Source organism: Hydra vulgaris, chromosome 14 (genome assembly GCF_038396675.1).
Source record: "Hydra vulgaris chromosome 14, alternate assembly HydraT2T_AEP".
Lineage (NCBI taxonomy): Eukaryota > Metazoa > Cnidaria > Hydrozoa > Anthoathecata > Hydridae > Hydra > Hydra vulgaris.
The window spans coordinates 1,481,062-1,501,972 of record NC_088933.1 but is presented as its reverse complement, the minus strand read 5'-3'; the positions used below and the strand labels follow the sequence as shown (position 1 = coordinate 1,501,972).

Below are 20,911 nucleotides of genomic sequence, written 5' to 3'. Positions count from 1 at the left end.
AAAAAATAATAATAAATGAATTAAAGTTCACCAGCCACCAAGAGCCACATGCTGTAGCAGAAGTGAGATCCTTTTCAAGCTCAAATACCCCCTCCAAGCAATCAAAGAGTGTTGGCTTCTTATCAAGAAAAAAATAATTGATATTATCATCAGCAAACTATGTCACTTTGGATGTGAGAATTTCTGGGAAATCATTAACATAAATTAAAAAAAGTTTAGGGCCAATGATAGAACTCTGAGGAACTCCTGACCTGGAATCATCGAAAGAAATAAGACAAGAGGAAGTCAAAAGATTTCTACCCAAGTGCCATCACTATAAATATAACGGAATGAGTCCAAGTCAGCTTAAAGGTAGTTGTAAGAGGTACGATATAGAACAAAGAGAAAGGAGATAAAGTGAAATGGTGCTAACCAAATTTCCCAACAAATGGGTGAACTTTAACAAATTTAGATGCCTAGGCCAAGCTTGTGACTACTGGAGTCTTTACAAATTAAAGGAAGACCATCAACACTAAGATCGCAACTGAACTCAAATTAGTCTCACAAAGAGCAAGTAGGTCTGGTGAACTTTGCAAGAGATAAGACTGAACAGAAGAAAAGTTATTTCGAAGAATACAAATCTTAGTGAATGATAGATTCAGAGAACTTGGTGATGAAGATGGCTTTGTGTTTTATAGGTTTTGATACTTTAGTCATTTTTAAATTAGATAAAGATCTTGATTCAAGGCATAGATAGTACTCAGTACACTATCTAACAATCCAAGCAATTCCCTCATTACTATTAATAAACCCTTTTATTGAGTTTTCAAAATTATATTATGAATCATCCTAAAGAACGTTAACCATTTGAGTGCAATAGGGAAACCTGACTACCAGCCAACCAAAAAACCATAAAAGTTTTAGAGCTGTACCCCCATTGAGAGATAACAGGATAAGTTGCCTAGTCATAAAAATTGAAATACAAGCAAAACCCATGGAATAAGTCAAGAACATCTAGCATTCAACATCCTAAACTGGAAAAAATGTATTATAAATTCATCTACGAAAGCCTAATAGATGAAGAAGGGGTGCGATGCTGGTTAACAGACAGAACCTGTTTACTCCTTAAGCCTTTGTCTAGAAGGCAAACACTTGCCTACAGGACAGTAGCCAGATAGAATTATTGTCTGCTCAAGATAAGTATTTTTATCAAGACACCATCTCTAGCCTTTCCTCAACCAAGAACCCAAAGGCAGGGGTGTGTTAAGTAAGAATTGGCAAGATTTTTAAAGGCGATATGAATTGAAAAAGCTTATAAGAATTAGTTATCTTGTAAAACAATAACAACTCTAATTAATAATTAATTAGAGTTGCTGTTGTTTTGCAAGATCAATCTGAGTATAAAATTTGCAGAAGGACATAAAATATATACATAAAACTTTTTAATAGCAACCAAAGTTTATAAAAACAATAAAAATATTTATTTTACATCATAAAAAAAAAAATGTAACTAATTATATATGTAATTAGTTACATTTTTTATGTAACTAATTATTTCAATACTTTTTTAAATAGAAAAAACAAAATTTTGAAAGTAACCAACTATTTCAATCATTTTTCTAAAAGAAGACAAAATTTTATTTAAGGATATAAAAAAAAACTTATAAAGTGTATTTATATTATGAACTTATGAATGTATTCTTGTGAAGTTTTAATGCTTTCTGCCTACAAGTATGCGCACATGTTGTTTAAAAAAAAATATGACGTTGCAGGAAAAGCCATCTATAACAAAATTAATAGAAAGAATAGAAAGAATTTATAATATGATAAAATAGATATGTAAAAAAGAAAAGAAATTAACTGAGCTTAAAACAAAAATAGTTAAAGTAAATATGATTTCAAATATCAGGGTAAATGATTATGGTTTGTAATGTTTCTTCTTTATATGGTTTTTATAAACTTCCATTTAATATGATTTTTATTTTCTAATTGATTTGCCGATAACGATTTTTAACAATAAAAAAATATTTTTTTAAATTCAAATTTCTTTATTACTTTTTGTTTCCTATTTTTTATTTGTAAGCAGATATATTTCGCTACATTCAATTCTTACCATTTTATATAATTTATTATTTAATGAACAATTGGTAATTTTAGTAATTTATTTCAGACAAAAAATTTTTTTGTCTGAAATAAACTACCTATTTATTTTTTTGCAAATAAAAACCAAAAAAATTTTTTTTTGGTAATTATTTGCAAAAACCTTTATTTGTAAATTTATTTATATATAAATATTGTTTAATTAAGGAAAATGTATATCAATATAGTAGAAGGTAAAGATCTTCTATTATATTGATAAATTTTTCCATGATTAAACAATATTTTTTCTTATTTAAAAAATAACTTCTTTTACTTGTGTTTACATTGTTATCAAGCATTAGATAGTCGCATCTGTCAATTGCCAATTATTAATAATCATTAATAACATATTTTAATTGATTTTGTTTATAAATTATTTATGTTTTTTAAATAATTAACTTTTAAGATTATGTAAAAATTACTAAGAAAGGAAAAAAATTAGGATTTATCATCAAATCTAATGCAAAGCTCTAAAACAAGTTTTTATGTTTAAAAGTTATTATAACTTAAACCTGAGCTTTAAAATCAAATAAAGTTAAATATTAAAAATTTAACAATTAAAAAATCGTAAAATAAATTTTAAACTCTCACCATTAACTTTGTTTGCTTGCATGTTAGAAGCAATAGATTTGTATCTAAATAAATACTTTCTTTATAAGTTTTTTATTGATAAGTTTTGTAAGTTTATTAAGAAATCACTAATTCATTATTAATTTTAATCTTAACTTCTACTAATAATAAATTAACACCATTTATAAGGCAGTAGTGGGGAAGAAGGAGAAGGAAATCCTAGGAGAAGGAAAACTCTAATATAAAACTTCTTATTTAATAACTCTAATATAAAAACCCCTGTTTTAACGGTGGGTATATGAAAAAAGAGACTTACTGTTATACTACCACTAGAAAGATTACCTTGAATAGTAACTACCTAGTAGTACTTTAAAAACAAAAATACTCAATCCAAACAACACACGTGTAGAACCATAAAACATTTAAATAAATAAACTTAATTACCTTGAAAATTTACCTTTGAAAAATACCTTTTAATGTCATAAAAAACTATACATACTTTTTATAATTTTCAGTGAAAATTCTGAACTCCGTTTTGCTTCTATGTGCACTATACTTAATTTTAGATCCACGATCAATAAAAACTTTGCAATTTTCATTTATTATTAAAGTGTTATCTTTAAGTGACCAAGGTTCATTTTCTTGATTGGATACATCAACTATGATTTTTTCAACAATGTCTTCTGACCAATCATTTAAAACATTTCTAATAGTTCCATTTTTATCCAAATTTTGATCTAAATTTTGATCTTTACCATTGTAATTTATAACTAAAACTATTAAATATGAATTTGATCTAGCCATGGCATCCACAAAAACGTGTCGAAGATAAATCTCGTCTGGTCTCACAAGTACAACTACACATTCAGATTCAGCTCCAGAAAACCCTTTACTATCAGTTATAAGAATATTAAAATCACATGTTAGCTTCTTTAAAATCTCATTTTTATCTGAAATTGTTGGATTGTATTTTTGTAAATGTGGTGAATAAGTTACTGATTTATACTTTCCAATAATATCAATTGCGTATGCAGCAGATTGAATTTCTTCCATGTCATTGCATATAACAACAGTTTTTCTTACTTTCGTAAACCAAATCCACTCTAACACAACAGAAAGTAATTTTAAAGATCGCTTTTTTTTCAAGTCATGAAAAGGAAAAAATACTACCCTGGGTTTTTCGCCTTTAATAGAATGTCCTATAGTATTTGACTTAAAACCAAAACTTGTTTCCATAAAGCAGTTTGAAACCTCGCCATTAGTTTCAACTGCTACATGCTTTGAAACATGGTCAAAATCATAATCATGAAAACCTTTATCAGTTAAATCATTTGTACTTTCTTCTATTTTATTTGATAATTGATTCACATCACCATCAAAAGAATTATTTACAAAATTATTGTCTAAATCTATAGTTGATGCTTTTTCATTTATTTCTAATTTATTATCCACTTTTGAGTTTGGAAAATTACAAACGGTTTTTGATCCACAAATAGAATTTTGAGAAGAATCTATTAATAATTTATTACATTCAGTTACTCTCATTGATTTGTTAAGAGTGAAGACTTTCATACCTAGTGTTTCTTCATTAAAGCAATTCTTTTGTATTATTTGTTTTTCATTATTTCTGATTATTTCTCTATACTTCTCAATACTTTCAGGTATAAAAACAACTAAAGACTCCTTTAATACAGATGAAAATAAACTTTTTAATTGAATTGCATCTTCATGTTTGACATAATCAGGTGACAGCTCTTCTAATACAAAACACACTTTATTTTTGTTGGTATTAACCAAATATTCCAGTAATCTTGAAATAGAAATATATTCTTCCTTAATTTTTTTGTTTGCGCACATTTGTTGCCACAACTCATACAAATTATCACTAACAACAGTAACATTTGAGGTTTTCTTAATACTGTCAACAAACTCTTTCATTTCGCATTCAAACAAAGAGAAATGGTTACAACATATGTAATACAAGGTTAAAGGATGCTCATATTGCTTTGTTATACAATTTTTTACAATCTCCTTACCAACAATAGATTTACCTGAACCATATCCTCCTGAGATAATCTTTTTAAGTTCTTTATCATGAATTGAAACAAATTGCTTATAGTTAAGAATTAAGGACTCAATCTGTTTTTGAGGATCAAATTCTAGTGTAGGAATATTGATACTTTCTGTAACCATATCAACTTTAGCCATAACTATCATAGTTAATCCAATAAGTTTTTTAAAAAGTGTTGTATTATTACTTTGAACACTACATCGTTTATTGCTATAAGCACTAACTGATCTCCACCAACATTCAAAATTTTCATCTTCAATATCATCCTTACATAGAAATAAAATCTGTTCTAAGTAAGAAGATTTTTTCTTACTAATCCAACTGTCAGGAAATATAAAAAAAAAATCATTTTTTAATTCTACACGCTTAATTAAAGGTAAAACAACAATTCCCAATATAACTAATTTATTAGACTTAATCAAGAGACTATTAACAGTAAGAAACAATGAAATATCAATTAAACAGTAATCGGATTCTAACTTGACGCAATCTAATGAAGTTGCAATACGAGCCATAAGAATGAGGTTAAGTTCAGAGTTGAATACTATTATTCTATTTTCATCTTTGTGATTTTTAAAACTTTCAACATTGCACTTTAAAAGAGATGCATGGTAACGTAAATGGTAACCAGGTAATATAGCGCAAATACCAGTTTTTTTATTTTCAGAAAAAAAATTATAAATTTTGTCAATAATCATAGTTGCAAAATCTTTACCACCAAAAAAGGAACGCACATAAATTACATCATTTAAATCAGGAAAATTTCTGTCAATATAAATATCTGCAATTGACTCAATGGATTCATCACAAGGTACTTTTTCAAGATAAATATTGGAAGTCTTTCTCCAATCCAAAGAGTTTGGCACTCTAATATTTTTGCTGAACTCATCCTTGGAAAATGGTGCAGATGTTGCAATCATAACGCTTTTGTAAGATAATTCATAGCGACACTCACCTGAATAAAAAAAAAGGCAAGTATTAAAATAGAAACTCATATTATAAATCATAAATTGAATCAATTAACTATATACTGGTCCTGACAACAATTCAATTAAGAGTATTTAAGAGTAATGTCTGTACTTTGATAGAAATATGTTAACATTTACATGTAGCTCAACACTTTTAAAGTTTTGTCCTGATTAGAACTCTTGGCACGAGTGATCTTATTAGGTACATTTTTTTTTTCCATAATTATATTAAGTTATGTTAGTTTTTATTACAAGAAACAAACAAGAGTTGAGTAAACAGATTAAATTTTGAAAATCATAGCTGCATTAGTTTGTAGGCTAATTATAAAATAAGATGAATTTGTTTCCATTCAGAAAATTTGCTCAGTTCCGCTTAAGAACTTACAAAGCATATTGTAGCTCTTTTAATTTTACTTTTAAAGCAACCTCTATGCACCTTCTAAGGGCAGCCTGTCATTCTGTATGATCTTTTTTTCACCTTCCTGCTCAGACAATCTTTTTAAAAAATTTTGCTTTTTGTTGAACTTCACCTCAGGATAAAAAATAAAGAAATAAAGAAGTGAAAGAAAAAGAAAACAAGGAAGAACTAAAAAAAACTCAATTTAAAAAAAAAAAATAGAGAACACTTAAAAAAGGGAAAAAGAAAAAGAAAGAGTAAACAAAGTAATAAAGTAAATAAATAAGAAAGACTTAAGATAAAAAAAAAATTAGCAATTTAAGAAGAAATAAAAGAAGAAAAAATAAAAGAACAGCTAGATCGGTTGTTTTTATACTTTAAGACCTATTTTTACGATTTAAATTGTAATCATCTGTTTGTCTGTTTGTATATTTTAATTATAAGTTTAGTTAAAAACTTCCCCATTTTTTAAATTGTTTTAAGGACTGAAGAAAACAGAGGTGTTCCCAGAGGCTAACTGGGAACCCTGCATAAGATACAACTTTTATTTGAATGTATGCCCCTTTTACCAAATTTAATTTTTTTTACATTTCGAAGAAAATCCACAAATGTTTTTAAATTTGCTATATTTTTATTTCTTATGAATAAGCATTTTAGCAGGCTTTTTTGATATTTCGTTAAAAAAACTCATGGATAAATTAAAAATTATTGCGTTTATACAGTTAACAATAAGTTTTACACTGTAATCTTTTGTGTCATATTATAAATACATCAGAAAAAACAAACATTAGCAACAGTTGTTTTTCTAATATTTATTTATTCTAGCATTGTAACCTTTTCTAAAAAATTTTTTAATAAGAACATTGCATTTGACCAAACTTTTTAAACTCTATTTTGAAATATATTTAAATCGCTTTTTTATTGAAAAGTTGTTTTTTTTAAATGCTATTTTGTGTCGTCTCTGCATATTTTCAGATTTAAAAAGATTCTTCATTACTCTTCCTTGTTATTTAACAACTTTTTATAATTTTAAAAGTTTAAAAATTGCACAGAAAAAGCGAAAGCGCATATTTCTGTGTAAGGTAACGTGATTAACTTACACATAAAGGTTACTTTGACATGTGGGTAACATGACACGTGTAAGACTAAATGTTTTTACGCGTCACCAGTTGCAGGCCTTGTTTTTAATAAAAAAATTTTTAAGCAATAGACTAATGTGGATTTGCCATCATAAAATTCTCTTTCTATTGATATTTCTTAAAGACATTAACTTTTTTTGAATTACTGAAATAATATTAATTACTGCAAAATGAGTTAAATGGTACTTACCTTCTTCTTCTTAAAACATGAATACACTAATTTAATTGTAGTAGTGTCATTTCGCTTTCGTTTTTAAAGTGGTTTCTAGGCATTTTTAAACACGTTTCTTTACTCCACGCGGTCTTTCGAGCAAGGTCTGCAAGCTGATGAAAGCTTATAAAATTTTAGTTTCAAAAGGAATTGATGTTGTTCATTGTTTAAAAACTAAAAAAATTTATTTGTTGTTGGTTGTTTTTATTTTTCTTATTTTTAGCCTGTTTTCTATTTTTAGAAGAAGTTAAAACTAAAATGACTGGTAAAATATAGTTTGTTTTAATCCAATGTTTCTTATTTAGTAAAGTGTTTCAGTTTTGTCTTTAGTCTTTTTAAAACGTTTAAGCAAGTATTGTTTTAGTTTTTAAAGCAATTAATAGGAGCTGAAGGCCTTTTCAGTGAGTTCAAGTTTATTTATAGTATATAGTAGTTAATTTATAGTTTATATTAGTAAGTTTATTTATAGTTTATATTAGTTCAAGTTTATTTATAGTTTATACTAGTATGTTTATTTATAGATTTTAGGATTATTGTTTGTAGAAGGAGAATAAAATTTTTTTTTAGATAGTCAAGCTGACAGCGACTTAAGTAAGTTTTATCATTTAAATTATTATATTTAAGTAGGAATTCCATATATCTTGAACAAATCACTAATTGTTGCATTTGCAATTTGAAATTTTTTAAATAGGCAAGCTGACAGCGACTTAAGAAAGTTTTATCATTTAGATTATATTTGAGTACGAATTCCATATATGTTGAACAAATTACCCATTATTGCATTTGCAATTTTATTGTATGTAATTTTATCTCAATTTTTATTCTTAGACAGGCAGATAAAACTCAGTAAGGACTTAGATTATGTAGATTCAAGAGCTTCTTTTTAATATTCTTTAATCTAGATTAAATCATTGAATATGTTTTATATACGGGATTTTAATAAATTTTGTCATTTAGGTGTGGTATCATCAGCTGGTACAAATAGTAATCAATAAATATTGTTTATTTAAACATAATCATCAGGATTAGATAAAATAGCTTTTATATTTAATATTTTTTTATTTAATTATAACTTCAGTTGCATCAGCCACTTTAGGTAACTTAGTACATTTATTTTGAATTACTTGAATTACATTTGTTACTTAAATTTTCAAACAATAAATATTGTTTATTTCAACATAGCCAGGATTATATAAATAAGCTTTTTCAATCCCCACCAGGATTGTAAAGTAAGCTAAGTTCGATCCCCACCACGTCCCTGGTAGTACCGCGCTCAACTTGTTTCTCCGCGCAGCGGCCTTTTTCGTCAAGGTTCGTGTTTCGGAGTTATAGAGTGAAGAGAGAGTTATAACCACTATAAGTAGCCTCCTTATCTGTAGTGATCTTCTCGGCCTTGAGGAGGTGAATAACAAAAAAAAAAAAAAAAAAAATTTGATAATTTATTTAAGTTGTTTTATCTGGATCAACTTTAAGTAATGGAAACTCATTAATTCTTTTTGTATTTTAGATAAATGTAGGTAGAAAAAAGTAAGTTTGGAAATTTTTGTAGATTTGAGAACAGTAAGCTATTTTCTTTCCTTTTTTGGATTAAATCCACTATCACTATGTTCATTCTATTGCAATATAAAGTACTTTAATAATTTTTGTCATTTTAGGGGTTTATTACTTTTCTTTATTTAATAAAATAACAAACAAAAAATATATTTTTATTGCTTATTTTTTAGAAATCATGTACCACAGTTATGCAATGAATTTTAAGTTGAAATATAGCTTTGAATAGAAAAGATCCCAATTTGTATGATTCTTTTACGTTTATTCATTATTCAGTTGTAACAATAGTAATATTATTGGTAAGATGTTTAATGATAATGGTGAAATTGAAATGGATAATATTATGCTTGAAGTTATTAGTGTAAATGGTAATAAGGGGATTAAAAATAGTTGTCAAATAAAAGAGATAGATCTAGGTAGGATAAAATTAATAGTTGTTGAGATGTAAGAAATGCTGCTCAGCGAGCAGATATCTTACTTGCAAGAATTCAGTGTCATGCAGTGTTAAAGTCTGTTAATTTGATTTTACTTTAGACACTTGAGAACAAAAGCAAAGTATGTATTTTTTTATTTATAGTAATATTATTTATATAATTATAGTAATATATTGAGTGATTATTAGTAGATATATTTATAGTAATACTTAGATTAATAAGAGTTTATAAGAGCAATTTATAACATAAATGGTTTTTTTACATTTTCAAATATAACTATGTTTTTTTTTTTTTAGTTGCCTTTGTCATCACTTGATTAGTTTGCTTACTGTTGAAACATGGTTTTAATTTTGTAAATTTAATATGATGTTAAGTTTGGTCTATTAACCATTAGTCAACAATTTGAGAGAAGCCAGAACTTAATTAAGAAATACTGGGAAGTTATCTTTTAATCAACGTAAAAATAATTGTGTTTACTATTAACATGATAAAACCAGTTGCTATTATCTATTGCGTGTTTTTTTACTTTTTTTAAGGTTCTGCTTTGAAAACACTTTCTTTCTCGCCCTCTCTCTCATAGATGAGAGGGAGAATTAATAAAACTTATGTAATTACTGAGCTCTTATTTCTTTATAATACAAATTGATAATGACCATTCTCATTATCAATTGTGGTATTAAAAAATACGCAAAAGTTTGCTATGTTATGATATAGTTGTTCAAAGTAATAACTATAATTGTCCCTTGATTGTTCAAATATTGTAACAAATAAAATCTTTTCAGTTCAAGTATTTTAGTTAATAAAATATCTTATTAAGTTGTGGTGTTATTACGTTGTATTGTCTATCATTTTATAATCTTTTCCTTTTTAATTATTCTAGAGACAGTAATGAGTGCTTACAAATATCTCATGCTATGCGCTATTGTTACTGTGTTTTGTGTTGATAGAGCTAGGCTGTTATAGCTATTTTTTTGCTCTTTATATTTACTGTAATTTATTATCCTAATTCTACTAACAATAAAATGCAAATAACACTTTTGTAATTAAAAATTGTAATTTTTTTTTCATTTTTCTTTAGGTATTTGCAGGCTTTACTTGACTTTCCTTTATTGGCACCCTAAAAAAATTTCGTTACTTTATTTACCTTATTTTTTAAAAGTTAATTATTTTAATAACAATTTTATTGTGAAAGCAAAGATTAGTTTTCCAAATTTTTTAAAACTATCATTGATTTATTAAAATATAATTGTTGCAATTTAACTTGCATTTTAAAAAAGTTTAACTTACTTTTTTTTGCAAATTTTTGATGTTAATTTAAAATTTAATTTAAGTGAGTAAAAAAAATGTTTAGGAAAAAACAACTGCAATAAAAATGAGCTGATTTTTTTTTAAGAACAAATAAAATTTTAATATTGAACATATTTATTTTATAATATTTATATAACTTATGTAAAACCGCTTCAGGCGTAAGTAAGTGACTCAATGCGTAATGCTTCAAAACAAGGCCTGCAGTTGATTATTGTCTAAATTACTTTAACAGATGCTTAAGCGAGATATGAAATAAATATGTATAATCATTTTAATCCGCATAATAGAAAATTAAAAAAAAATTTTTACTCTGATTCTCTCCTACAAGACAGCAAGCAACGACTATTAAGTTCGGAATTACAGGAAAAAAGAATATAATTATAGAGCAAGGAAACGGTTGACAGAAGACTTAAAAAATTGAAAGATGTATGAGTCAGGAAAACATGAAGATGGGAGAGAGTTCCAAAGCATTGAAGTGCGGGAAAAAAAACTAGACAAACAAAAGTTTATTATTGCATACAGCATGCAGGGACAGGTACAGTAAAAGAATGAAACTTTGCTGAATGACAAGAGACAATTTCTTTGCTAGAAATGAGGAAGTGTTGGCCTTTAATGATAAATTTAATAAAACAGATAGAAATAAAGGATTTGGTAATTTGAATAACTATCCCAGATATACCATGAAACAAGTTTATGGAAAAGTTTATTGATAGCCTGACAGTAAGGTATTTGACTCAAGATGGGATGTGAAAAATTTATTTATCAAAGACTTAAAGACCTTTGCTAATAACAGAAATAAGACTGATCAAACAATAATTAGAGGGATCAGAACTGCCACCAGAGTTTTTGAAAAATAGAACAACAGATTCCATTTACTAGCAGGCAGGAAAACAAGACACAGTCAAGCATTAAATAATTTATTTAGAGAGAACTGAAAAGAGTTCCTGAGAACAAGTTTGTAAGACTATGACAGGAATGTTTTCTGGACCCCAAGCCGTAGAAGAATTTAATCAAGATATGACTTTAGCAAGGGTAGCTAGATGGATTTGAATGTCAAACAATGGTATAACCTGTTTAATTGGAATGGAAGGAAGAGAATGGTCATAAGACTCAAGAGTCCAATTAGAAGAAAAGTTCTTTGCAAATAGTTCTTTCTTGTCCTTGGGAGAGGTAATAAGATGAATATGAACGAGAGATGGAGTATTAGACCTACTTTTGTTAATAACGCCATTGTACATATTCCAAAATTCGCTGGAGCCTAACATCTGAGATAAGATACAAGATTTAGTAAACTGAGAGTAATGGAGCTTAGCATTTACATCACCTTTTTACATCGATTTCTTGCAATAGTAAATAGTTAATTTTTCTTAAGAGTGCTGTTTTTTTTAAAAAGGTGAAAAATGTGATTACAATTAGATATAGCGGCTGCACAAGAGCGTGAAACCCATAGAGTAGAATGAGGCATGACTTGGAACCAGCACGAAGGAAGAAAAGCTTCCATTCCTGCCTGAAACTAGGAGGTTATGTAGGAGACACATTTTTCAGCTGATAGGGAAACGATATTAACCCAAGGACCGTCACAAACAAAATCACAAAAAAAATCCCAGTCAGCTTTAGGGTAGTAGTAAGTAGTACAATAATAGGGTGAGTTTGAAAAGGTAGTACTAGATAAAAGATTAAAGAAGTCATTGGACGGTCAAAACCACTTAAAGGAGAAAAAAGAGAAACTAAACACAAGCTAGGATCAGAACCAGACATTATCAAGGTAAATGATCAGGAGTGTCAGAAAAACAAGTCACAAAGTTAACTATCTGAGTAAGAGATTGAAAAATGCAGAAGTTATAGGCTTTAGTTCCAGCAGATCATTGGCTATAGATGAGCCATTCAGGGTGATGAGGATTAAAATCAACAATAACAACACTATAGGAAGAGGGGTAAAGAGAGAGTTCAATTTGATCAGAAATGACATTTAAAAAAGTGCAGACTTCAGGAAGAAGAGAGCAATAAAAAAAAAAAGAAAGTTGATAAAGTGAAGAGCGGAAGCACATAAATAATAGTCAAAGGATACAAAAATGATTTCATGACAAATAGATGAAGTGATGCGTATGAATACCCCTAAGCCAACCATATGACTATTGGAGCCTTTAAGAATCAAAGGACAGTACCCATCAACACTGAGATCAAAAGAAAGAATAACTGAATTTAAATTAGTCTCACTAAGAGCAAGCAAGAGGTAAGATTCAACTGATGAAAGGTTGATTTGCAGATCATGAATATTAGTAAAAGATATATCAAAACAGCTAGGTGGTGGGGATGGTTTTTCATGTTTAATATTTTGGGTTACTTTTGGCATATGTTAAGTTAAAAGAGAACTTTACTCATTCATAGATTGAGAACAGCCACCAAAGCAGTAAGCTTTGCAATTTTCTTAGTCCTGTTAAATAGCCCTAAGTTGTAACATAGGACTCCAGATGTGGCCTCAATAAGGCACATTAAAAGTATTAATAGGGACACCACCTATGGGCAACATAGCACTGTTAATACTTTGATACATTGCAGCTGTTGATGGAAATAGCCTCTCTGAGAGCAACCACAGAGTTCAAGAAACCTTACTACCAGCCGACCTCAGAACCATTAAACTAAGATTTAGAGCTATACTCTCATAAGGAGATAACAGAAAGAGTTGCATAGCCATTGTCAAGAAGACTTAAGCAAAAACCTATGAGAAGTGTCCAGCATTTGTTATCATAGGCAGGAAACCATGTAACAGGTTTACATCTACGCCAGCCTAATAGATGAAGAAGGGGTTCAAAGCTTGTTATCAGAATTATTCTCCTTACCCTTAAAGTCTTTGCCTAGAAGGCCTCTTACTAGAAAGCAGCTGGATACTGTTAACATCTGCCAAGATAAGTATTTTTATCAAGACACTATATCTTGCCTTCACTCAACCAAGAGCCCCAAGACGGGGGGTTTTTAAATCAGAATTTATTTCTTCTAGCCTTTGACTTGACAAACACATTCTACAAGGCAGCAGGACATGGGTCAGGTGGAACTAGTTTACAAAATACCAGTAATGGAGTGATCGCATTGATTCTGAACCTGACCTAACCAGGAAAAATTAAAAGGAGCTACTTTCTGCAAACAGTAACTTAGAATAATGGTTTTTAAAATGTATTGGGAAATATATCATAATTATCAAGACACCAGAGATAAGAGTTAGTGTAGGTTTTATAGTTGAAGTGTCTAGTTAGTTAATGAACTCACACTGCATCAAAACAGATTGAAACATTTAAACAGAACATTTAAACAGAACATTTAAACAGAACACATACATACTTAAACAACTGAGTAAACACTGGGCCGGATGTTCAGACAGAATACAAACATACCTAAACATAAACAGACAGAACACAAACATACAGATAGCAACTTACAGGTGAGTCAACACTATGCCAGAGATTTAGACAGAACACAAGCATACATATAAAGTAAAATAAAGGTTAGCTAAAACAGTAACTAAGGCACCTAAAACTACATAAAAGACACACATATATATATATATATATATATATATATATATATATATATATATATATATATATATATATATATATATATATATATATGTGTATATACCTTAAAAAACAAGGCTGCTGGCGAATAAGGTGATATATAGTATATATATATATATATATATATATATATATATATATATTATATATGTGTCTTATGTAGAAGACAATACATACATACATATATATATAAATATATATGTATATATATATATATATATATATATATATATATATATATATATATATATATATATATAAATATATATATATATATATATATATATATATATATTATATATGTGTCTTATGTAGAAGACAATAAATACATACATATATTCGATTCGATACCATAAAAGGTGATTCGCAGGTCCCTAATATATATATATAGTGTATAGTGATATATAGTATATATATATATATATATATATATATATATATATATATATATATATATATATATATATATATATATATATCTATATATATATATATCTATATATATATATATATCTATCTATATATCTATCTATATATATATATATATATATATATATATATATATATATATATATATATATATATATATATATATATATATATCTATATATATATATATATATATATATACTATATATCACCTTATTCGCCAGCAGCTTTGTTTTTTAAGGTTTGTGTTTCGGAGTTAAAGAGTTGGGAGAGGGTTGTAACCAAGAGTAGGCTCCTCATCTGTAGTTGCCTTTATGGCCTTGGGGAGGTGAATTACAAAAAAAAAAAAAAATAATAATAATTATATATATATATATATATATATATATATATATATATATATATATATATATATATATATATATATATATATATATATATATATATATATACTATATATCACTATACACTATATATCACTATACACTATATATCACTATACACTATATATATATATTAGGGACCTGCGAATCACCTTTTATGGTATCGAATCGAATCCGAATTAAATCAGGGGTTGATTTACAAATCGAGTCAAATCTCAAATCAACTCATCATTTTGAGGATTTCTATGTTTTAGTTAAACTTAGATTTCCTCAAAATGCTTATTGGAATTGTGATTCAATTCAATTTGCGAATCAAGAGCTTCTTCAAATCGTGATTCAATTCAAAACTAAAAATAGTGATTCGCAGGGCCCTAATATATATATATATATATATATATATATATATATATATATATATATATATATATATATATATATATATATATATATATATATATATTTGTGTGTGTGTGTGTGTGTATATCACTATAAACATGCGTGACTTTAAATAGTGCTGATGACAGGAAGGAAACTCCTTCCAGCCTTAGTTTAGGAAACAAATCCCACAATATAGAATCCTATGTGTCCCAATATTGAACCCCAATATTGAATCCTAATAAGCCAATTGCAAGTATAAATAACAATACAATATAGCATGTATAAATTAAACAAATTTCTAGTTTTTTTATTTCAGAAAAACTTTAGTTATAAGATGAATAAAACCATAATATGATTGCAGCACTAATATTTTTATTAGGATAAATATCAATTTGATAAAGAAATTGCAAATCATTCCTTATTTCTTCTTGGGACTTAAAGTTGTTAAAGAAATTGCAAATCAAGGCTTTACATAAAAACTTTTACAGGTTTTAGATAAAAATCTGTAAAACTAATACTCAAAATTAATATTCTTTAAATTGGTCAAATTTTATGACATGCAGTCTATGGAATTGCTGAATTAAATTATAGCAAATATCATACTGCTTTTGATTTAATTGCATTTTAATGAGTACAAGAGGAGCGCACAGATTTTTAGAATTATATAATAGCCAATAACTTATTGTTTTTGAATCAATTGACTTTTAACGAGTAAAAAAGTAAAAATTTCTTTAGAATGGAAGACGTAAAACGAGTAAAAAAGTAAAAATTTCTTTAGAATGGAAATACCTATCAGCGTTCTAAACTGCAAACAATAGAAATTAACATGAGAAGGTAGAGCGTTGTGGAAAATGCAGTACTCAAAAAGCTACAACAGTTGCTTTAACTAAATCACTTGAACTGCCAAAAAAGTACCAAATACAAATCTTGCTTCATTCAAAGGAACAAAATTCCAATCGATTTCTTTACGGGCTTTACTTTTGATTTCATTTATGGGTTTATCTTTACTATTTCTTTTACTCCCAAGCCGTTACGATAGCAACCATGAAAAAATGGAAGTCAGAACTAACTGATGTTTTTCCTTTTAAATGGCTGAAATACTCCCAAGATTTAGACGTGACAGTTAAAGCAATGACTATCGGCAATTTGAAGACAAGATTAAGTGAATGGATAACTTTTCAAATGCATTTTTTGGATGATCAACAGAGAGCAACATTAGAGGATGAAGTTGTTTACCCAACTTCTTTTGAAACTGAACCTGTGGGAAATGTTCAAGTAAAAACAATATTTATAGGTATAAGAATTTTTTCAGCTACTGGTGTATACGACATAAAATACAGATTGCTGAAAAGAATTATTAATTGAATTTGAAGAGTTTGAAAATAAGGTTCATGTTTTACATCTGATGGTGCTTCTGTTAACGGAGGAAATAATCAAAGTGTTGACATTATTCTTAAGAAAAAGTCACGTTGGATAGTACTTATATGGTTTGTTGCTCATTGCTCAGAGCTGCACTGAAGGATGTTTTATCAAAGAGCTTTGATGGCATTGATGAAATGCTTCTACATTTAATTTATTGTTAAAATTACAAGCACCAAAAAACATTGTCAACTAAAAAAAATCCACAATGCGAACAAAGAAGGAATAGAACTTGGAGTTGGTGGATATCAATCCAAAAAATGCAGTGGTGCTAGATGGATTTTCCAGAAAAATGCTGCTAAAAAAATATGTCTTAAAAAGTGGGAAATTACATTTAGCAGTTAGAAAATTCTTTGTCAAGATCCACCAACTACAACTAAGGTGCGAGCTAAACTTAAGGTTTATATAACAATCCGGAATGACAGTTAAATGCAATTTCTTTTAACTATGTATAAATTTACTGCCAATCACATTAATCATCTGTTTCCATGCAAACTGATATAATTAATGTGGTTAATAATGTATTTCCTGTTGAAAACAAAGGATATTTTGAATTTGTTAAAAAAAAAGAAAAACTCCAACATGTAAGATTTGAAAAGTTACTGATAAGAAAGGCAAATACTTTTAAGGCTTTGAGCTGAAAAACTACAGCAGGTCACTTAATTACATTTAATCCGAAAAAAAAAAAAAAGGTTTTATAAATGTGCAAAAAGTTGCATTAGAGTTCACTATTATTTGTTCCAAATGTTTTAAATTTTGAAAGATGGATCTCAGAAAGTAGTTGTGAAAAACATAACTGTTAATAAGAAGGAGTTTGCAGATGACACCATTACTTATTTATTACATCGTTTTCAAACACCTTTAAAATGTGCTGGCATAAATGTGTCAGTTGTGTTAAGTCAATGGCAATGGCACTCTCTGCTAGAGTATGCTCAGGAGTATCTTTCTTTATTAGCATTGACATATTTGTGCACATGGAAAATAATTTCTCCTCTACGTGGTGTAAGAACTGGAAAGAAATATTGGTATTAATTGAAATACTTTTCACCATCACAGTGTGCAAAACTGGGTGTAGATGCTCCTTGTCAACTCAAAGATTAGAACATTTATTAAAAGTTGAATCCACCTGTAGAAAAGTATAATGATATGAAAGCAATTGAAAACTGTGATTAACATAAATCTTGTTGTCCAACACAACAATGTTGTGAAGAGTATAAAGAGTATAAAAAAAAAAGAAAGGTATAATAAGTACGTTAAGCGATGAAAGATTAAAAGATGAACAACATAATAAAACCTGTGGGAAAGTTTTTCTGAGCCAAAAAATTTATTTTCAGAATAAACTTTCTGGTTTAGGTTAGCGATTGCCTGTTTAGGTTGCAAATAGACAATAGAATGACATTTTTAGTCTAGAATATAAATAAAATGGTGAGTAAGTTAACATACTTATTGTATATTAACAAACACCACATTTTGTTTAGTAGACTAAGTGCAGACTTTTTTTATAAAGTAAAATTTAAGAAAGTATTTTGAATTTAGTGGCAAAGACAACCTTGATGATGCACATATGAAGTTCTACAGCAAGTTTAATACAAAAAATAAGCAAGATTTATTTTTGCACAACCTGATTGATGGTAGGGATATTGAAAGGCCTGAAAGAAGCCTGGTTCAAGAGACAGCAAGAGGAAAAGTCATGTTGCCAATAAAGATACTGGAGAAAAAAGAAAAAGTAACAGTGGAAACAAAAAAGAATTCAAGTATCATGTTTTAATTGGAGATGAATAAGTACAGGTATGTGTGGCACTTCTATTAATATTTTTTGTTTCAGAAAAGAGAGTTCGAAGAGTAAGGGTTTAAAAATGGATGGAAAGCACTTGAAGATTTTAGAGGAGTACACACAAGTTACATTACCATTCATGATAAACTAGCTATGGTACTAGCATGCTCATATAGACTCCTTTCCAAAAAACACATCCACTATGGCGGTAAGAAAAGATATTTTTTGAGTAAAGGTTTGAACATGAAAACGATGTATGAATTATTAATGAAAGAAAATGAAGGGGTAAAGTTCAGTTACCAGTCCTATCATAATATTATAATAATATATAATTATGTTTTGGGCAATATCAAGGAGACACCTGTTGCACATGCAAAGAGTTGAAGCTGAAGATAAAATCATCTCACTTTAATGATGCAAACAGCAGTACCTGAGTAAGCAGTGCATAACCATATTACCAAACCATAAAACAAGATGTACAGGACGCTGAGGAAAAAAAATGTTTTGTACCTATCAGTAGATTTTATTCAAAACATCTCACTGCCCAAAACATCTGTGCATTAGCTTTTTTACTTAAAGCAGTCATTGGTTAGAGTATTTTCTATTGATGGTTTAAATAGATATGTTGCAATAATCAATCTTTACTATGAGGGGCAGGCTAGAAAGCTTCTAGATAAAACTTGTTCCTTTCTTTTGCACTACATGTCTACTATTCCTCAAGATTATAATGAACTTAACTTTTAAGCTGATAATTAAAGCGGGCAAAATAAATATCATTGCTTTTCCAAACTTTAAATGGCGCTTACTGACATTAAGTTGATTAAAAAGATTAATTAGTTTTTTCCAATCAGAGGGCACAGCTTTTTGCCCTGTGAACATGACTTTTTGATTATCAAAAAAAGAGTTAAGAAGGTACGACAGAGTTTACAAGAAATAAAAAAATTGTCACAGTGTTTAAGAAAGAAAACAAATTATATTAAAAAGTAGGAATCAAAGTAAGTTTTTAGTGGTTGATGTAGAGAGCTCATCTCTGATTTACAATGTTAAAAGTTGGTGGCCAGTCCACTATAAAAGAAATGTTACTATAGTCAAAACAATGAGTCAACCCAGAAACCAACAAACTCAGTTTTCAATAGGCAAATTTCACCATTTTTAATACAATTGTGATACCATAGGTCATGGATCAAAGAGCAGAATGCAAAGATGGTGAAGTAGAAGATATTGGGGAAATGATTTAACGTAGCTGATAAAATTTTTGTAATAGACCAAACATAAAACCAACTTTAAAAAAAAATGTTTTTTTTCTTTATATTTTTTTGTAAAATTTGTAAACAATTAATGTTTACAATTTGTGAAGATTTATTGCAGTTTATGACATCGTTTGCTACAGCCCAAAATTAAAATACAATAAAATAATCAGTAATTATGTGTTGAATATTAAAAGGGCTGAAGTCCGCAGAGTTAATGAATTTATAGGTTCATCAAATATAAATATAAAAATATGCTTGCTTTTAAAGTAAAAAACATTATTCCCTTCATAAAAAAAATTATTCAACCATTAACACAAATTAACTCAGGGGGTAGTGCAGTTTTTTTTTTTAGTTTCTTGAAAGTTTACATTAGGTTTGATAAAATATTTACATAAATTTTATAAAAGCAACATAATGCCATGCAATGTAAACTAACAAAGTTTACAAAAAAATAAACTCATTGAAAATTTAATTTTATCTAAAAAAATACAAAATATTGAATTTAAACTTATTTAAAAACTTATTAATGTTATTTTATTAAAATCTTATTAAAAAAAGAAGCAAAAAAATGCGATGAAATATTTTTAAATAATAAAGAAAGAAACTACAACTTTACCAGACAAATATTAAATAAACTGAATAACATGTCATAGATTTAGATTGCATAATTCAGTTCCGTAAAATATAGATACAGTCACATTCAACTGTGGTACATTTTAATGGATAACGATAATTAAATCAACAGATAAATTATGTATTGATTTATTATTTTTTTGCAACCAATATGCACAAACTTAAATTTATCAAGATTAATAAACATGCACAAATTTCTATTCCATTCAACGGTTTTGTCAATATCGTTTTGCAAGGATAGGGTTTTTATAACTTTCATTATTTTGTTGTCGCCCACTTAAAAGTTTATATAGTTGTTTTCTGTTA

At 27.9% G+C, this 20,911-nt stretch overlaps 1 protein-coding gene across 5 annotated transcripts in view; it reads right to left on the bottom strand.

The window, feature by feature from the left end:
- LOC136091242 (uncharacterized) overlaps positions 1–20,911 on the bottom strand; it is a 62,487-nt gene that overhangs the window by 9,167 nt on the left and 32,409 nt on the right. For all 5 annotated transcript variants that reach the window (XM_065818483.1, XM_065818482.1, XM_065818485.1 and 2 more), the window contains 2 exons: positions 3,188–5,714; positions 2,710–2,753 (listed from right to left, as the gene is read on the bottom strand). In XM_065818483.1, the coding sequence (XP_065674555.1) occupies positions 2,710–2,753; positions 3,188–5,714 (2,571 nt within the window). The remainder of the gene's footprint in view (positions 1–2,709; positions 2,754–3,187; positions 5,715–20,911) is intronic.